This window comes from Lathamus discolor, chromosome 18 (assembly GCF_037157495.1).
Source record: "Lathamus discolor isolate bLatDis1 chromosome 18, bLatDis1.hap1, whole genome shotgun sequence".
Classification (NCBI taxonomy): Eukaryota; Metazoa; Chordata; class Aves; order Psittaciformes; family Psittacidae; genus Lathamus; species Lathamus discolor.
In genome coordinates this window covers 358,640-377,037 of record NC_088901.1, presented here as the reverse complement: position 1 = coordinate 377,037, position 18,398 = coordinate 358,640, and the positions used below count along the sequence as shown (strand labels likewise).

At 58.8% G+C, this 18,398-nt stretch overlaps 2 protein-coding genes across 4 annotated transcripts; one reads left to right on the top strand and one right to left on the bottom strand.

Annotated features, from left to right (window-relative positions):
* The first annotated feature begins 1,753 nt into the window (after nucleotides 1-1,753).
* On the top strand, nucleotides 1,754-13,893 carry TINAGL1 (tubulointerstitial nephritis antigen like 1). Of its 2 annotated transcripts, none has more exons than XM_065697454.1 (12): nucleotides 1,754-1,873; nucleotides 2,280-2,601; nucleotides 3,286-3,349; nucleotides 4,879-4,971; nucleotides 5,065-5,179; nucleotides 6,008-6,131; nucleotides 6,245-6,395; nucleotides 6,607-6,790; nucleotides 7,381-7,426; nucleotides 7,829-7,952; nucleotides 8,298-8,343; nucleotides 13,742-13,893. In XM_065697454.1, exons 1-12 carry the CDS (start codon nucleotides 1,769-1,771, stop codon nucleotides 13,820-13,822), a joined length of 1,455 nt encoding a protein of 484 aa, XP_065553526.1. In that variant the 5' UTR covers nucleotides 1,754-1,768; the 3' UTR covers nucleotides 13,823-13,893. The 2 variants fall into 2 exon arrangements, with proteins under 2 accessions (XP_065553526.1, XP_065553524.1); XM_065697452.1 differs by lacking the exon at nucleotides 13,742-13,893 and adding an exon at nucleotides 8,459-9,283.
* Nucleotides 13,894-15,126: 1,233 nt separating this feature from the next.
* Nucleotides 15,127-17,850, bottom strand: PEF1 (penta-EF-hand domain containing 1). 2 transcript variants are annotated; one of them, XM_065697462.1, is made up of 5 exons: nucleotides 17,755-17,849; nucleotides 17,457-17,640; nucleotides 16,855-17,010; nucleotides 16,209-16,352; nucleotides 15,127-15,675 (listed from the first exon to the last, which is right to left on the bottom strand). In XM_065697462.1, exons 1-5 carry the CDS (start codon nucleotides 17,839-17,841, stop codon nucleotides 15,446-15,448), a joined length of 801 nt encoding a protein of 266 aa, XP_065553534.1. In that variant the 5' UTR covers nucleotides 17,842-17,849; the 3' UTR covers nucleotides 15,127-15,445. The 2 variants fall into 2 exon arrangements, with proteins under 2 accessions (XP_065553534.1, XP_065553536.1); XM_065697464.1 differs by lacking the exon at nucleotides 16,855-17,010 and having other exon boundaries at nucleotides 17,755-17,850.
* Nucleotides 17,851-18,398: the final 548 nt, after the last annotated feature.

Genomic DNA, 18,398 nt, shown 5'->3' with positions numbered 1-18,398 from the left:
GGTCCCTCTGGGTGATCCCTTGGGATCCTTGACGCTGCGCACCTCCGGCTCACGCTGCTTAGAAGCAGAGGCTTTGAAGGGGGAGCCAGGATGCAGCAGGAAAGCCCCGTGTGAGCAAACTGCCCGGCTCCCCGGCAGGATCGGTGGCTTTCCAGGGTGGGTTTAGAGGGATGGTTCACGGGGGTGTGCATCGCTGGGGTGCTCGCCCTGCGCTGTGCAGTGGTGCGGCTCAGCGCGTCCCTGCAGCTCCATGGGGCATCCAGGACCAACCCGCCTGGCTCTGGTCTCTTTCCACATCTCCGTGCAGTGGTGGGACCGGCTCTCCTGCAGAGTGCAGGCAGCAGCGGTGAGGGCAGGACAGGCACGGTGCCAACCCACAGCTCCTTGCTCTGCTTCCCGCAGCCACGTGGGCCCAAGGTGCCCCAGCTGGACTTTGCCCTCGTCCACCTTGGCTGCCCCACGTGTGCCAGGGGCTGGCACTCCCCGGAGCAGGGACACGCAGCGGGGGAGATGTTGGCATCAGAGAAGGCAGCAAACTGTGACCCCGCAGTGCTGCATCGCTGCGTCCCACCAGGAGCCACACTTGGCATGCGGAGCACGGCGCAGGAAGAGAGGGGGGGTCACAAGCACTTGAACTGTTGCTGCTCTCGCCCCTGCTCACGAACCCTTATCTGCTGTGGGGGAAACGGGGGCCGCAACGGGAAGGGGCCAGCTCTGCTGGCAGCACCCCACGGCATCCTCAGCCACTGCCAGGGAGCTGCCTGGCAGCAGCACAAGGACCCGGAGCAGAAGCTGGGGATGTCCTTTTAGCCAGTGGCTCTGCTTTGTCCCCTGAGGGTCTTGGGGAATTTGTGACTCACTGAATTCCTGGCAGTCCAGTCATGGAGACAGCCGGACTCCGGGCTGGACCCAGTTCCTTCCTGAGGCGCTCCACAGCCCTCGAGCTCAAGCTCCAGCCCAAGGCCACACTTCCAGGAAAAGCCCTTTTGAGAACAACAGCGGAGGAGCTGGGCAGGGGTCTCTGGATGGGGCTCTTGCAGGACCCTTGTCTGGGCATTCAGAGCACCCTGGGGTCCCTGGCAGCCCTCATGCCCAGTGGGACGCAGTGCTCCCTGTACTTGGGGTGCAAGAACACCCTGATAGGTCCCAGCATCCTCCCCGAAGACTGCAGATGGGAACCAGGAGGAATCCCTTGGCAGAGCTGGGAGATGCTCCTTGCAGGGCAGAGTCAAGGCAAGAGCCCCGCGGTGGGCAGCTGAAGCCCTACAGTGAGCGCTGGTCCTGCAGGGGGAACCAGGACCTGTGGGGTGGCCAAGACCCCCATTCCCAGGTCCTCAGCACCCGGACACGGGGCTGACTCCAGGAGACCCCGACTCCGTGCCCTGGGCTGCGATGGGGTGTCCCTGCCTCTGCATCCCTCCCTGTGTCACTTGCATCCGCCTGCCCCCTGCAGCTGGGGTGCTGGGAGGGGGCAGACGTGAACCCCCCCTACCCTCTCTCCCCTGCATGTCCGGGGCAGCGCAGGGACCCCGCTGGGTGCCAGGGGTGCTACCGGAGCTGCCGGGGTCCCCCAGGTTGTGAGGGCGCGGGGCTGGGAGCAGGACCCGGGGGACCCCGGTCCGCAGGGCAGGAGGTGCCGCTGGGTACCCCGGGCCGGGGGGGGGGGTTCGGGGACGCGCTTCTCTCTTCCGCCCGCCCCGACCCGACCCGACCGGAGCCCCGGGCCCGACCCCCGCCCCGCCCGGGGAGGGGCAGCGCGGCCCGGCCGATGGCGGCTGCCCCGGCGCCTCCCCGCTCCCCCCGGCCGGGGCGCGGTTATAAGGAGCGGCGGGGCCGGGGCACGCGCTCGGCGGCGGCGGCGCGGGAGCGGCAGGTACGGGACGGGACGGGGCTGGATGCGAAGGGAAGGCTCCCCCGCCCCTGGGGACCGGGGTTAGGGCTGGGACCGAGGCCGGGGTTGGGACCCGGGGAGCGCCCCCCGCCCCGGGTGCGCAGGGGAGCCCGTTCCCGATGGATTTTGCATTTGGAGCAGACGGGGTTAAGGGGTGTGGGAGGGCTCGGGGCCCCCAGAGAGGGCACCGGGGGGGGGGGGGGGCGGTGTTTTGGGTGCCCAGAGCCGCTCTGGTCTCACGGCGGGGTAATAAACGCGAACTGCGGAGAGTCCCGGGGAAGAGCAGGGCTGGGGCGAGGTGGGCAGCGCGCTGGGGTAGGTGACTCAGCAGGATGGGGCTGGTGTCGGTGCGGAGCTGCCCTGCGTGCTCACTGCCCTCCCTCTGCAGCGGCTGCAGGTTGGGGACACTCTTGGCACCATGCGGGCCCTGCTCTGCCTCTGGCTGCTGGCCCAGGCGTCCCGGGCTTCCCGGGTGCGCACCCGCCGGGAGCTGGCCCCCGGCCTCTACGAGCACGGGGTCTATGATGCCGGAGGGTCCTACTGCGAGCGCGGGGACGTGTGCTGCCACGGCCGCGACGACGCCTGCACCGTGCCCTACCACGACACCCTCTGCTACTGCGACCTCTTCTGCAACAGAACAGTGTCCGACTGCTGCCCCGACTTCTGGGAGTACTGCCTGGGCATCCCGCCGCCCTTCCCCAAAGCTCCAGGTGAGGCAGCCCCTGGTCCAGCCGAGCAGGAGGCTGTGGGTGTCCCATGTGCTGTGTGATGCTGCTGGGGTCATGGTTGTGGCTGGATATGGAAACCCATGGCCCTGTCCTCGCTGCGGGGTTGCTCTGGACCTATGGGGTGGGCTCCCAGAAATGGGTCTGGGAGTAGCCCGTGGCCCCACAGCACGTCCCCCATGCCTCCCGACAGGCAGGGCTGTGGGGGTCAGAGGGGCAGCTCCGGCCGCACGTACTTGTGGGGCAGAGCAGGGGTATGGGGGGACACGTTTCCGGTCATGTCTGGGGCAAGCGGATGCTGGCCCTGACTTAACCCCTCCGGCAGCTGGATGGGGGCGAGAGGGGGGCACGGGCAGCCCCCCCGTGCAGGACAAGGCTTTCTAAGAAGTCCCTGAAGAGCAGAGCCAGCTCCCGGGCACAACTGGCCCCTTTATCCCTGTCCCGCTAGGCTGTGCTCAGCAGCCCCATGGTTAACCCTCCCATTGCCGAGCCACCCCTGCGCCGTGGGGCACAAGCTGATCCCCATCACAGGCCTGGAGGTGCCGAGATGCACCCAGGAACCCGCCTGGCTCTAAGGACCTCATTTATTTTCCCCTCGGTATTTACCTCCCGGAGCCATGCGGGTGCCGGTGCCAGGTGCTCACCGGGGCTCCCCCTTTTCCCATCCAGGCTGTGCCCGCGCTGGCCGCAGTTATCCCACCGGAGCCACGTACCGGGAGAACTGCAACCTGTGGTGAGTGCCCCGGTGCTGCCGGTGCCGCGGCACCGCTGCCTGCCCCCAGGAAGGGCGTCGGGGGGCCCGAGCTGGGTGGCGGGTGCCGGTGCCAAGTGCTTTGCTCCAGCATATTCCAAGCAGAGAGCCCGGGGCCTTGGGCCCCTCCCACGTTCCAGTGCTTGGCCTGGTGGAGCGTGGCCGGGCTGGCTGCGGGCTGCCGGGGCTTTTCTGGCTGCGCGGGTCCGAGCCCAGCTTGCCCAAGCCTGACGGGACGTGCCTGCGCGGCCAGAGCCCGGCGCCGGTGCTGCCGTCCCACCCGTGCTGCGTGCCAGGAGCTCGCTGTTTGCGTTATCCAGCAGCGTGGGGTTTATCTGGGAATGGTATTAATGGCATCCTGGAGGTGGGGGAGAGGGGAACCGGCGGGGAGCAGCCCCAGCGGCTGCCTCGCAGCGATGCAGCAGATAAGGGGAATGAAAGGCTCCATGTGGGGCATATGTGAGGGCACGAGCACGTGTGTGTGCATGTGTGGGCAGGCGTGTGCGCCGGAGCTGCAGGTGAAAAGCCAGCCCTACCCCTCCATGAAGCTCTGGTGCTGCCTGGGGTTTCTCCAGGACCAGGGGGCAGAGGCTTGTGGGGCTGGAGGACATCCCAAAGCCTCGGGGAAGGTGGAGGTCCCCAGGATGTGCATTGGGAAGAATCCTGGCGAAGCATCCCTGTATCCCATCCTCACCAGTGCTGCCCTGGGGGGCTGAGGCTCTGCTCCCAAATCCTTCCCCCGCACTTGGCGCGTGGAGAGCAGCAATTCCAGGAGTGCTTCACCCCAGACCTCATCTCTGCCTGGCTCCTGTGGGATCTAGGGGGTGACAAGGGGGCAGGGGTGAAGCCGAGGAAGGTGCTGTGGGCACCCAGCTTGCTGCACCCCGAGGTGCTCCCATGGAGTCCCCAGCGAGGGAACCAGCAGGCACAGGGTCCCAGAGCGGTGCCGGGGATGGGATGGGGATGGGGTGAGTGGGATGCAGGTGCCGGGGGTGGGATCAGGGCTCGGCTGCCGGGACACGGCCTCGGGATGGCTCCTTAAAAGGGAAGAGCGTGGCAGGAAGCTGGCGGGGCCGCGGGAGCGTGCCAGGCATTGCTCCCCGTGCGGGGGGAGCGCGGCACCGGCACCCGGCACTGCCCCCCCACCCACAGCGGGGCTCCCCGTGGGGCAAAAGCAGCTCCCCCGGGGGGGCACCTCCAGCCCCGAACCCCCCCCCTCCCACCGGGCTGGTGTCCAAAGTGACTGCAGCCCTGGCCGCTTTACAGCGCGCTCTGTCCCATGCTCCGGCTGCCCTCTGGGACGGTCCCCAAGGGCTGTCCGTGCCCCAGCTTCACCCCGTCCATTGGTGCTGAGCCACGGCGTGACCTCCAAACCCCCACCAGCTGCCCGCGAGAGCTGAAAGTGCCTGGTTTGAGGGCACCAACACCAATTGAGCCCCCCCCCCCCAGTCACCCCAAGGGCATCGTCCCTCCCCGTCTGACTGTCTCCTCTGGTGCCATCCCCTCTGCAGCACCTGCAGCCCCGGCGGGCAGTGGCAGTGCGAGGATCACGCGTGCCTGATGGATGGGGAGCTGATCGACGCCGTCAACAGGGGCAATTATGGGTAAGGAGCAGGCACAGGAGGGTGAGGAGGGGTTGCCTCACCCCTCAGTGCTTCTCGGGGCACCCCCGAGCCGTGTCCCGTCCTCCCCTGCAGCTGGAGAGCCACCAACTACAGCCAGTTCTGGGGCATGACCCTGGAGGATGGGATCCGGCACCGCTTGGGCACCTTCCGGCCCTCTCCCACCGTCATGAACATGAACGAGATGCAGGTGAGCCCCGCGGGTGCCCGGGAAACAGGGACATGCCGGGGCTCGACGCAGGGATTCAGCATCCCCTTGGCCGGGTGGTGTCCCCTGCCCTGGGCAGGGGCTGTGCCGGGTGGGTGCCGCGGGCAGCCCTTGTGTTTGGAGACAGCAGCTCAGCACATTCCCCCTGACAATCCCTGCGCTGCCAGTGTTGTTTTTTCCCCTTCTCCTCCGTACTGGTTTCCCATCGGAAAGCCAGCCCCATAGTGCTGAGTCAGCAGAACCGGCTGCGCCAGCGCCCTGCAAGTGGGGTGCCTCTGGCTGCATCCGAGCCCAGCTCCCGTTCGAGGTGGGCAGCGTGTGGGGGCCGTGGGTGCTGGTGGGGCGCAGGCACCGCGCACGCCCAGAGACGGGGCCTTGAGGTTTAATTTTAGAGGCGCTTCCTGTGCTGGGATACGCCGTGGCCGTGGCCGCGTCCTCCCCAGGAGCGGAAAGGCTGGGCCTGACTCAGCGGCTGGAGGCCACAATGAGGGGCTCAGGGCACCCAGTGCCGTGCACCTGTTGGTGCATGAGGCCGGACACTTGGTGCTGGTGTTGCATAAGGAGCCGCTGGGGCTGAAGATCCCGAGTTTAAGGAAAGTTGAGGGATCCAGCTCCCCCCTGGAACGCCAAAATCCCTGTCGTATTTGGCTGGGTCTCTGGGTATCCCCATCGCGAGGGATCCTGCAGTGGGTCACGGGGATGCTGAAGCTGGCTGGGGACCCTGAGAGGGAGTCCTGGGATGCTGGGAGCAGGAGGAATAGAGGGGAGGGTCCCTGTGTAGTGAGAACCCCCCTGCTCTGGCTCCCACAGATGAACATGGACTCCAACGAGGTGCTGCCTCGCCACTTCGATGCAGCTGCAAAGTGGCCTGGGATGATCCATGAGCCCCTGGACCAGGGCAACTGCGCCGGTTCCTGGGCCTTCTCCACGGCGGGTGAGATGGGGTGGGATGGGGCAGTCGGTGGGGACAGAGCCCTGCTGTGGGGCTGCGCGCAGGGCAGGAGCCAGGGGAGCAGCTGAACCTCCCTGACCCCTGCTCGCTCCCAGCCGTTGCCTCGGACCGCATCTCCATCCACTCCATGGGACACATGACACCCGCCCTGTCACCCCAAAACCTCCTGTCCTGCGACACCCGCAACCAACGGGGCTGCAGCGGGGGGCGGCTGGATGGCGCCTGGTGGTACCTGCGCAGGCGAGGGTGAGTGGGGATGGGATGGGGCAGGGGGATGGGATGGGATAAGGAGCTTCAAGGCTCTGGTTACCTGCAGAGAGCCCAGGGCTGCTCCATGCACATCCTGCCTCTGGTACCAGCAGGGAGCAAGGTGCCCAGGTGAGATGGAGAGCAGTGTCTGGGGATGCGGATGGAGCCGGGTGGTTCATCCCCTCCCTGTGCTTGTCCCTGTGCCCAGGGTGGTGACGGATGAGTGCTACCCCTTCACCAGCCAGGAGAGCCGCCCGGCCGCGCAGCCCTGCATGATGCACAGCCGCTCCACGGGCCGGGGCAAGCGGCAGGCGACCGCTCGCTGCCCCAACCCGCAGACCCACGCCAACGACATCTACCAGTCCACCCCTGCCTACCGCCTCTCCTCCAGCGTGAGTGCCCGCGGGGAGCGGGAAGGGGCTTGGCCCAGGGTGGTTTCCTTGGGAAAGCCAAGGCTGGAAATGAAGCTGGGAAAATCCCGCTGCGGAGCCCCTGGGGGAGCTGCTCCTCCACCGGCACCGCCCCAGCACCCACCCGTGGGTGCCTGCGGGCCCTGTGCTGGGTGCACCCCCAGAGCGGGAGCAGCAGCTCAGGGAGGGGATCCTGCCCCTCTGCTGTGCTCCGAGGAGACCCCCCCTGCAGCCCTGATCCGGCGCAAGAGGGACCTGGAGCTGATGGAGCGAGCCCAGAGGAGGCCGCGGAGCTGCTGCGAGGGCTGGAGCAGCTCTGCTCTGGAGCCAGGCTGAGAGAGCTGGGCTGGGGCAGCCTGGACAAGAGAAGGCTCCTGAAGGGGAGAGCTGAGAGCAGCTCCAGTGCCTAAAGGGGCTGCAGGGAACCTGGAGAGGGGCTTGGGACAAGGGCCTGTAGGGACAGGCCAAGGGGAATGGCTTGAACCTGCCCGAGGGGAGACTGAGATGAGCTCTTAGGCAGAAGCTCTTCCCTGTGAGGGTGCTGAGGCACCATCCCCGCTCTGTGCTTGCAGGAGAAGGAGATCATGAAGGAGCTGCTGGAGAATGGTCCTGTGCAAGGTAAGGGGCTGTGCGCCCCAGAGCTGGTGCTGCAGTGGCTGGGGGGGTGAGAGGGGGTGAACCACCCTGCCCGGGGCCGGGACCCCCCCTCAGCTCCTCTCCTGCTCAGTGTTACCCCCTGCTCCCACAGCCCCATCCCGCTGCCCGCACCAGCGCTTGGTGCTCATTAACCCCAGGGGTTTCAGCTCTGCCTTGGCACTTGGGTTTGGTTTGTTTCATGGGTTTAATCCTCCTCCGAGTCTGGTCACATCCCCGGGGGGGATCCGGCCCCTACCCTCCCTCCTGCTGGGTAACCCCCGTGTCCCTGGTGCCCGCATCCTCCGTCCTGAGACACTTGGAGCCCCGGGATCTCGGCACCCCCTCCCTCAGGACAGGTCCCCAACCCTCTCCCCCTTCCCGCAGCCATCCTGGAGGTGCACGAGGATTTCTTCATGTACAAGAGCGGGATCTATCGGCACACGCCGGTGGCCGAGGGGAAGGGCCCGAAGCACCAGAGGCATGGGACCCACTCCGTTAAAATCACTGGGTAGGTGAGGGGGCCCCCCGGGGGTGTCCACTTGCTCCAGGCAGGGAGAGGAAGTGGGAGGGGAAGGAGGGTGCAGGGTGCGACGGCGGCCACAAGTGCCACGAGTGCTCAGCCCCTGCAGAGGGAGGAGGCTTGGAGGGGCAGATTCCAGCAGCTTCCTTCCTGCTCCCCATGGCTAAATGGACCTGCCTGTGTTCCGTACCTTGTGTGCGCCCGCAGTGAGGTGCTGAGGCCGGGAAGGGAGTGGGGTGAGCATAGCACCCCGCTATCAGGGTGGTGGATGCGGTGATGCCCGCAGTATGTGGCACATGGGGAGGACCCCCTTTCACTTCTCTCTTCCTGCAGGTGGGGAGAAGAGCAGCTTCCCGATGGCCAGACCCAGAAATACTGGGTGAGTGCTTGTGGGTGCCGCGAGTGTGCCGGGGCTCAGCCACTGGGGGTGTGGGGGGCTGCAGGAGCTGGGGTCCAGCTCCTCGCGGTCTGGCTGAGCCGTGTCCTCCCCGCAGACCGCAGCCAACTCCTGGGGCACAGCGTGGGGAGAGGGCGGCCACTTCCGCATCGCCCGCGGCGTCAACGAGTGCGAGGTGGAGACCTTCGTGGTGGGGGTGTGGGGCCGGGTCAGCGTGGAGGACATGCCCCACAAGTGAGCGCCGTGCCGCCACCGCCCTCCTCCCGGCCCCGCCATGGTCCAGCACCGCAGCCCCTCCGTCCCCTCCTGGGGACCCCCCAGTAGCTCGGGGCAGGGGGCTGGGATTGTCCCCTGGGTCCTCGCTGTGCTGACGCAGCGGCTGGGTGCAGTGGGGCATGCATGGGGCATGCGGCCGGGGGTGCCGCAGGGGCTGCTCCTGCATCCCATGGGATTTACCCACTAATCCCCCCGCCCTGGGCTCTGCTGGGCTTTGGTGGCAGTTGGGGGCCCTTCAAAGGTGGCTTCATCCACTTCTTCCTCCTCCCAGGCCTGGCTGGGGAGCGCTGCCTTGGGACCGCAGGGCTCCTGCACCCCTGTATCTGCCCCCTCAGCTCCCCTCATCCAGGGGCTGAGGGAGAAAAACAACTCCCGGGGGACCCCCAGGGCCGGGGTCAGGATGGGGTGCTCACCGTCCCCTCTGCCTTTCCCTATGGTGCTATGGCCCCTGCCCCCACTTTGGGGACAGGAGAGGGCTCAGCCCTCTTGTGTTCCTGTCCTGCTGGGGCCACAATTGGGGACCATGCAGCAGCACAGCCCCAGTCCCCCCCCACCCCTTCCTCCCTGCCCTGGGTCGGACTTTTAAGACTTTTTTTTTGTATTTATTTTGCTTTTTACTATTTGTAAATAAAGCGCCTGAACCCTCCGTGCCCCCGGCTCCGCTCCTGCCCCAGTGCTGCTGCGGACACGCATGGCACTGCTGGCCTCTGCCTGCCCCATGCCGGGGGGGGGACACGGGCCCCAGGAAGGGCTGTGGGGTGAGATAAGTCCCCGCTCATTGTGCTGCCTTCCGGCCCCACTGGCTGCCTGTGACCGCGGCCAGCGCCGGGCCTGCCATGGGCACACGCAGCCACAGTGGCCGCTGCAGCTGCCACCGCAGCCACCCCATGGCCACCAGTGCCACCAGTGCCGTGCAGCCAGATGTGCCACCGCAGCCAGATGTGCCACCGCAGCCAGGTGTGCCACTGCAGCCAGGTGTGCCACCGCAGCCAGGTGGGCCACTATCGCCACCCTGGCCATCACAGCCGCCGTGTCCACCAGAGCCAGGCATCCCAGTGCAGGCAGAAGATCCACCGCAGCCCTATGTGCCACCCTGGCCACTGCATCCAGATGTGCACGCACAGCCAGCTGTGCTACCGCATCCACATGTGGCAGCGCAGCCTCGCAGCCGGCACGGAGGGGGAGGGGGTGGGGGTGTTATTTTTTAGAATTTGTTTATTTTCTGCGTTTCCTCCCGATTCTTTCAGTGCCCCCCCCCAGCCCCCCCCAACCTCGGGGAGCACCCACAGGGTGGAGTGGGGCGCCACCTGGTGGCCACAGGCCGCACCTGAGCGGGCAGGCACAAACCCGCCCGGACCGGTTTCTGCACACGTTGTATACATTGTGCACACATCTATATACACGTACACACACCTGTACACATCGTGCACGTATACACATTGTGCACACATCTATATACACGTACACACACCTGTACACATCGTGCACGTATACACATTGTGCACACACATGTACACATTGTGCACACACCTGTACACATCGTGCACATATACACATTGTGCACACACATGTACACATAGTACACACATATACATGTACACATTGTGCACACACCTGTACACATTGTGCACATATACGCATTGTGCACACACGTACACATCGTACACACATATACACTGTGCACACACCTGTACACATTGTACACACATATACACATTGCACACACATGTACACATCGTACACACATATACACATTGCGCACACACCTGTACACATCGTGCACATATATACACATTGTGCACACATCTATATACACGTACACACACGTGTACACATCGTGCACGTATACACATTGTGCACACACATGTACACATCGTACACACATATACACTGTGCACACACCTGTACACATCGTACACACATATACACATTGTGCACACACCTGTACACATCGTGCACATATACACATTGTGCACACACATGTACACATCGTACACACATATACACTGTGCACACACCTGTACACATCATACACACATATACACATTGTGCGCACACATGTACACATCGTACACACATATACACATTGTGCACACACCCGTACACATCGTACACACATATACATGTACACACACCTGTACACGTCGTACACACATACACATTGTGCACACACATGTACACATCGTACACGCATATACACGTACATATTGTGCACACGTATACACGTACACACACCTGTACACATCATACACACATACACATTGTGCACACACATACACATTGTGCGCACACATATACATTGTGCACATACATATGCATATTGTACATACACATGCATATTGTGCACATACACATTGTACACACATATACACATTGTACACACATACACACACATGTACACATTGTGCACACATATACACATTGTGCACACACACGTACACATTCTACACACACATATACACACATCATTATACACACATGTACACACATATACACATTGTGCACACACACATTGTACACACATCATTATACACACAGGTACACATTGTACACACATACATATTGTGCGCACACATATACATACTGTACACACGCATGTACACATTGTACACACATACACACACATTATACACACATGTACGCATTGTACACACATACACACACATTATACACACATGTACACATTGTACACACATATAAACATTGTACACACATATACACGTATACACACATTATACACACGTATACACATTATGCACACACACATACACCCATATACACATATAAGCACATACATATGCTCATACGTAGTCACGTGCACATACATAGACACGTACACATATGTATATACATACACACAACTTTCATGAACAGATGCTGCGGGGGCTATATATACACACACATAAACGCACAAAAACAGCCAGTGTTGGTGTTTTGTGTGTGTATATACATATGTATGTATGTACACACATGAACAGAGTGATTTTTTCAATATTTATACTTATATACACACACATACATACACATTAACAGACACTGATTTTTTTTGTGTGTGTATATATATATATGCACAAACACAGGCATTGATGGGGGTTTTATATATATATATACACGCACACATGCATACACACTGGTGGGGTTTATATATATATATATATATACACTGATGTTGGTTTTATATATATATATATGCAAAGACACTATTTTTTGGGGTTTTTTTTAAATATATATATACACACACTGATGGGTTTATATGTATATACTCACACTGATGTTGGGCTTTATATATATAGACATATATATACACACAGGCACTGATGTTGGTCTTTTTATATACACACACTAATGTTTGGGTTTTTTAGGTATATATGCACACACATGTTGGTTTTTTTACAGATGTACACACTTATATATATATATATATACAAGCACACACACACTGATGGGGATTTTTATATATATATACATAGACACACTGATGGGGTTTATATATATATATATATTTATATATGTGTGTGTATATATATATATATATATATATATATACACACCCGCACACACACTGACATGTTTATATATACACACACTGATGGACTTTTTTATATCTATATATACAAACACAGACACTGATTTTTTTTTTATATATATTTATACACATATATGCACACACACAGACACTGATGGAGATTTTATATATATATATATACACATACACACTAATAGATACTGATGTTTCTTTTTTATATTTTATATATATATACAAACACACACACATGCACACACACACTAACAGACACTGTGGAATTCTATATGTGGATATATAAATATAAAACATATAAACACACATAAAGTCAACCACACACAGGGACACACTGACCAACACTTGCATTTTTTTATCTGGCTACACACACAGAGACACACACACTGACAGACACACTGCTGGGTTTTGGTTTTACATATGTAAGTGTGTATACGTATACCCTCACTCTAACAGATACTGTTAGTGCTGGGGGGCAGGTTGACATACATATATAAAAATTAATTTACTTTTATATATATGCAAACACAGTGTTTATCTATAGAAAGCTACATATATGTATACTATCTACACACAGAGAACAGTGTGATTTGAAACAGCACTGCCTGTGCACTTTGTATAGCTCTGTGTGTGTATATTGTGTGTGTGTATACATATATATACATATAACCCCAGCAGTCTGTGTGTATATATAAATAAAAAAACCCAGCACTGTGTGTGTTTATATATATATATGAAACCCCAGTACCTTGTGTATATACATATTATATAAAACCCCAACAGTGTCTGTGTGTGTGTATATATGTGCATGTATAGATATGTGTTTCTATATATGTGTATATTCTTATGTATAGATATGCCCCAGACCCCCTTGGTGCCCCTGTTCCTCCGTTCTCCCCCTTGCTAAGCTAAGCTGTGCGATAAAAATTCTGTCCCTGCTCATGGCAGGGGGGTGGAACTGGATGATCTTAAGGTCCTTTCCAACCCAAACTATTCTGTGGTTCTGTGGTTCTATGGTATATGTGTATGTATAGCTGTATATGTATGCATATGCATATATATGTCTGTGTATGTATGTGCATATATGTATATGTATACGTATACAAACCCAGCCATGTCTGTCAGAGTGTGCGTGCCTACAGCTCTGTATCAGCAGCAGCATCTGCGTGTGCGCACACACACGTGCACATGTGTGTACACATTTGGGGTGTCAGTGTGTGTGGCTACATAGGGGCCTCTACCAGTGTGTATCTATTCACACGAGGGTCTTACTTTGCGCTTACACACGTAGCGGTGTGTTTCTGGGTGCATCAGTGCCTGTTAGTGCGTGTGTTTCCATGTCAGTAAGTGCACGTGTGCAGGTATTCCTGTTTGTATGTATGGGGTTTGTATTTATAAAAATTCCATCTCAGCCATGGTCTGATTTAATTATTTTATTACAATTGATTAATATCAAGAGGCAATAAGCAAGCAGCGCTGGGTGTGTAGGGGAGTCTCTGCTCCACCAAGATGCACACCGGGGTTTTTGGGGTCCAGTCTCTTATAATTCTTGGTTTTGGGTCTCAGCCAGTCCCTTCTTCATCTGTACCCGGATGCCGACGCAGCCCCTTCTCATTGTTCTTGTTGCTGAGGTCTGCTTTTTGGTGAAGAAACTTCTTGGAAGAGGAACTGAACCCCTTGGTAATTTATTAATAAAGAATAGTTTCTCACAAGCTTAATCGCAGCTCTAGTTCTATCCTCATGTGGTTATTTAGTCAAAGCATAGGTTTCACAAACCCCTTCCTTAAAGCCCTCAAGCACTAAAACAAAACCTTATTAACAGTCAAAAATTATTAAAGACTATTCTATTCCTTTGTTTCTTCTTCTCTCCCTTCATTATATTGACAGCAACATTTATTACAATCGAAGTCATTTTTACACATCCCATACATGATATGCTGGTCACAGGTGCATTGGTAACAATGATTCCCAAGTTCCTGACATGAATCATTCTCGTGTTCTTTACATTTATGTATGTATATACAGGCTTGTCTGTTACTCTGTGTGTATATACACCCCCCCATATCTATGTATTTGTTATATATTTATATAAGACATACATTATTATATATTTCCATATATATATTTATATATGTGTATATATACACGCGTACAGAGCCCTGTGTGTATACATACATCCACAGAGGGTTGTCAGTAAGTGTGAGTGTGCACAGGGTGGTGTTTGTGCATACTTACACTTCCCTGGGTATTCTTTCTTCCTACCTACCTTCTAAAAGCTGCACGTAAATTACTTGGGCTTTTATCTACTTTGTTTCATAAATATTGCTTCAAATAGACAGTCTCCAAAAGCATCTCAGCTTCTCATCAAGCCCAATTCCAGGAGAATGGCTTAGACACCATTTTAAAACCCCAGGAAAACACTTGTGTGTTGGCTAAATCTTTACATTCCTGGGTTGCACCTCAGCAGCAGACCCCAGCACCTGATTGTCTGTGATTTGACACGAATGGGTTAAGAACCAACTCCAGGGCTGGGCTACAAGCACAGGATGTGTCCCCAGAGCTGCTGCTGGCCGCATGGGGGTGACAGGAGGCAGGACCATGCTCCCATGAGCTGCTCAGCAAACACAAAACACTCAGCAGCCAGTGCACATCACCCTTTATTCGAAAGCTGTAAAAATAAGCTCTAAACCGTTTCCAAGTTTGGCTTTGGCAGAGACGCATCAAAATGCATATTGGCAACAAGGGGGGGGTCAATGATCCAGCATGGCCTAGAGAGAAACAGGGCTCAGGAAAGCTGGAGCACTTCCAGCAGGTCGGAGGGGCTGGAAGTGCTTGTGGGGAGGAAGAACGGTTTGTGAGGTGAGGAAGGATGAGCTCTGCCATCACTTGAACCCTTTCTGCTGCTTTTCCAATGAAGGCCCAGCTTTTGGGCACTGGAGAGTCCCTGAAAGCGTGCTGTTCCACTGCAGACACCCCACCAAGCCAAGGGACAGCACAAAGGGGGTCTAAGGATGATTTTGGGTCTGGCAAGGGAAGATCTAAGCACTCCTCAGGAGGCACAGCACCGGCTACCAGTTTGGCTGTCCCACCCTGCAGTGTGGCCACAGAACCAGGCTCCAGTCTGGCGTGGAGGCAGGTACTGCCATCAAGTGGGGACAAGGAATCAAAGCCGGGAGGGTCCTGGAAGGGCTCAGGGCTCCTTGGAATGCTGCCCTGGGAAAACAGCTTGGTCACATCCCAGAGGAGAGCTCCCTACCCTCGGCAGAGGCATCACAGCATGCGAGTCACAACCATGGTGAGGAAGTCCTCATAGCTCAGGCGCACGTTGCCCACCAGCCCAGTGTCCTTCTCGCGGAAGGCGTCGGTCGTGCTCTGGAGCTGCATGCAGATCTGGATGAAGCGGTCCAGCTGGATGCTGGGGCTGGGCGATCGCTGGGCATAGCGGGCCAGCAGCAGCTGGCTGAACTGGGGGCTCAGGTTATAGCCCATCTGGGAGAAAGCTGGGAGCAAGAAACACTTGGATTAAACCTTCCTGACAAGAGTGACTGCACCTTGCCTGCCCCTTGCCGGCATGCACCCCACCTCCCACCACCCCACAGCTTCCTTTGCAGCAGCGGGTGTGTGCAGGCAGGGCTCTCCCAAGGGAGAAACCAAACCAAGGCAGGAATTCCAGACATTTTTCCCCTCTATCAGACACACACACACCCAAAAGCTCCTCCCTGAAAACAGGCTTTAGCCGCATGCCATTTGAGGGGGCATTTGGGGTTTCCTTAAGGAAGGAAGTTTGCGCCACAACCCTGCTGCGGCTCCTCATCTCCTGTCCCGTGGGAAGGCTCAGTGCCAGCTCTGCCATGGCTGGCTCAGCCAGCCCAGCATGCTCCTTGCTCCACCACCGCATGGGAGGCACCCCAGGAGCTCAGATTCACCCAGCCCTGCTGCTCAGATGGCACCGGTCTGGGCCGGGAATAAACACCAGCAGAGGCAGATGTTGGTGTCAGCAGGGGTCATGTTGGTGTCTCTGCCTCTCACCCACCTTGCTGGAGCTCAATGAAACTGATGGAGCCCGACTGGTCCCTGTCGTACTGCTGGAAGAGGTTCTTCCACTGCTGGATGAAGCGGAGCAGGGCTGAGAAGCCGTACACATCGATGCGTCCTGACCTGGTCCTGTCGAACATGTCTGAGGAGACAAGAGCAGAGAGGAGGAGCAGGGCAGTGAGGAGTGGAGCAAGGGTGCACTGCAGAAACTCCCAGAAAGCTCAGGATCTGTGCATGGCTTCCCAGCACCCAGCTCTGGCCCCAAAAGCTGTGATCAACCAGCACCCAAGAGGCTGGTATGAAACGGCACCAAACCCCGATGCCAGGGCACACAGGGGAAGGTGATGACTCTGGCTCAATACTGGAGCATTCCCCCCTTTTCTCCTGGCTCTCTGGGAGCTGGGGCTTGTGCAGAGCTGGGCTCCCTTTCCTAAGCAGCTTTCTGAGCCCCTGACTTGTGTCCCCCACTAAAAGGGTGCTCGCAACCCCCTGATTTGCCCAGTTCTTGCTCCAGAGAGCACTTACAGACCAGCTGCCCAAACAAGGGACACCCAGAGACAGGGGAATACGGCCTGGGCTGGGCTTCACCCTGACAGCAGCTCATCCCGAGCAGCAGCAGCAGGGCAGGCAGCGCCCAGACGCACTTATCATCAGCAGGCAGGTCTCATCGTTGAACGTCGACCAGTTGGAGTTGACCAGCGCCTGCTTCAGCTCCTTCACAGAGATGTACCCGCTGTGATCGGCGTCCACCGCCTGGAACCAGGAGAAGGCCTCGGGGTCCACCCCCGGGGGAGCGTTCCCTGCATGGGGAGAGGCATCAGCAGCTCCCACCCCCCTCAGAGCGACCGCTGCCTGCTCCGTCCCCGGCGGTGGCTCGCAGAGGCACCAGGGCCTCAGCGCTTTGCTAAGGGGCGTTTTACAGCCAGATGATCCCCGGGAAACGGGCTGGGAGCGCCTGGGGGCTCAGGAAGCGACACGCACCAGCCCCCGGCAGGGCCGGGGGCCATAAACCCGGGCACTGAAGTGTGGCCGGGAGGTTGAACGGGTGCTGCTCGGGGCTAGAGCCCCCTCGGCACCTTCCTACCCATCCCAACGCACCAGAGCGGGGCTCAGCCTCACCCGCGGGTGAACGGAGCCGAGCCGGCCGAGGGGCACCGGGCTGGGGAACACCCCCACCCCCGCAGCGCCACCCAGGGGCTCGGTACCGGCCACGGGCGGCTCTCCCGAGCCTCGCAGCCCCACTCACCGCCGGGAGCCGCTCCTCCGTAAGGCCCCGGCTGGGGCCCGCAGCCGGGCGATCCGTAGGGTGCCCCCGGCGGGGCCTGTCCGTACGGAGCCCCGGGAGCTGGCGGGGCGCCGCTGCCGTACGGAGCCCCGGGGTACGGCCCGGCCGGGGGCGCGCCGGGGGCCGGTCCTGCGCCGGGGAAGCCCTGCGGAGGGGACAGAGCCCGGTTGTGCGGCGGGCACCGGGCACCGCGCACCGGACACCGCCCGGCCCGCACCCCCGGACCCCTCCGTAAGCTCCGGCCCCGGCGCTCCCTCACCTGCCCCGGGTACGCCGCCATGACACGACTTCCACTCCCCCGACCACGCCCCCCCTCGGTGAGGTCACGAGAAGCAAGCGCGCCCATTGGTCACTCAATGGCCACGCCCCTCCAGGCAAGGGCGGGTCAGCAGGGCTGGGCTGGAGGAAGCCCACACGAGGAGGTGCCTTAAGGCGGCAATGGCCTCTGGGTCACTTGAGGTGGGCCCCATCTGTCCCCCTGGGTCATGGCCGGAGCACGGCTGGGATCTAACCGGGACGGGGCCCGGGATCAGCGCAGGAGCAGGGGCAGGATCAGCCTGGGAGTGGGGCTGAGAGCTCCGCAGGAGCTGGTCCGGGACGCCCCCAGAGGCAGGGCTGGGATCAACCCAAGAGCATGGCTGGGATCAGCCTGGGAGCAGGGGAAGGGCTGGGGGTCTTCTGGAGTCAGAGCTGGGATCTCCCCAGCAGCTGGTCTGGGATTGCCCCAGATCACGACTGGGAGCAACTGGGTCAGTGCTGGGGCCTCGACACGAACTTGTCTGGGATTGCTCCTGAGGCCCGGCCAGATCCCCACATCAGGGCTGGGATCCTTTGGAACCGGAGCTGGGATCTCCCCAGGATCTTTCCCCATCAGAGGGGCCGGGGGGGCACCGTGCCCCCAGC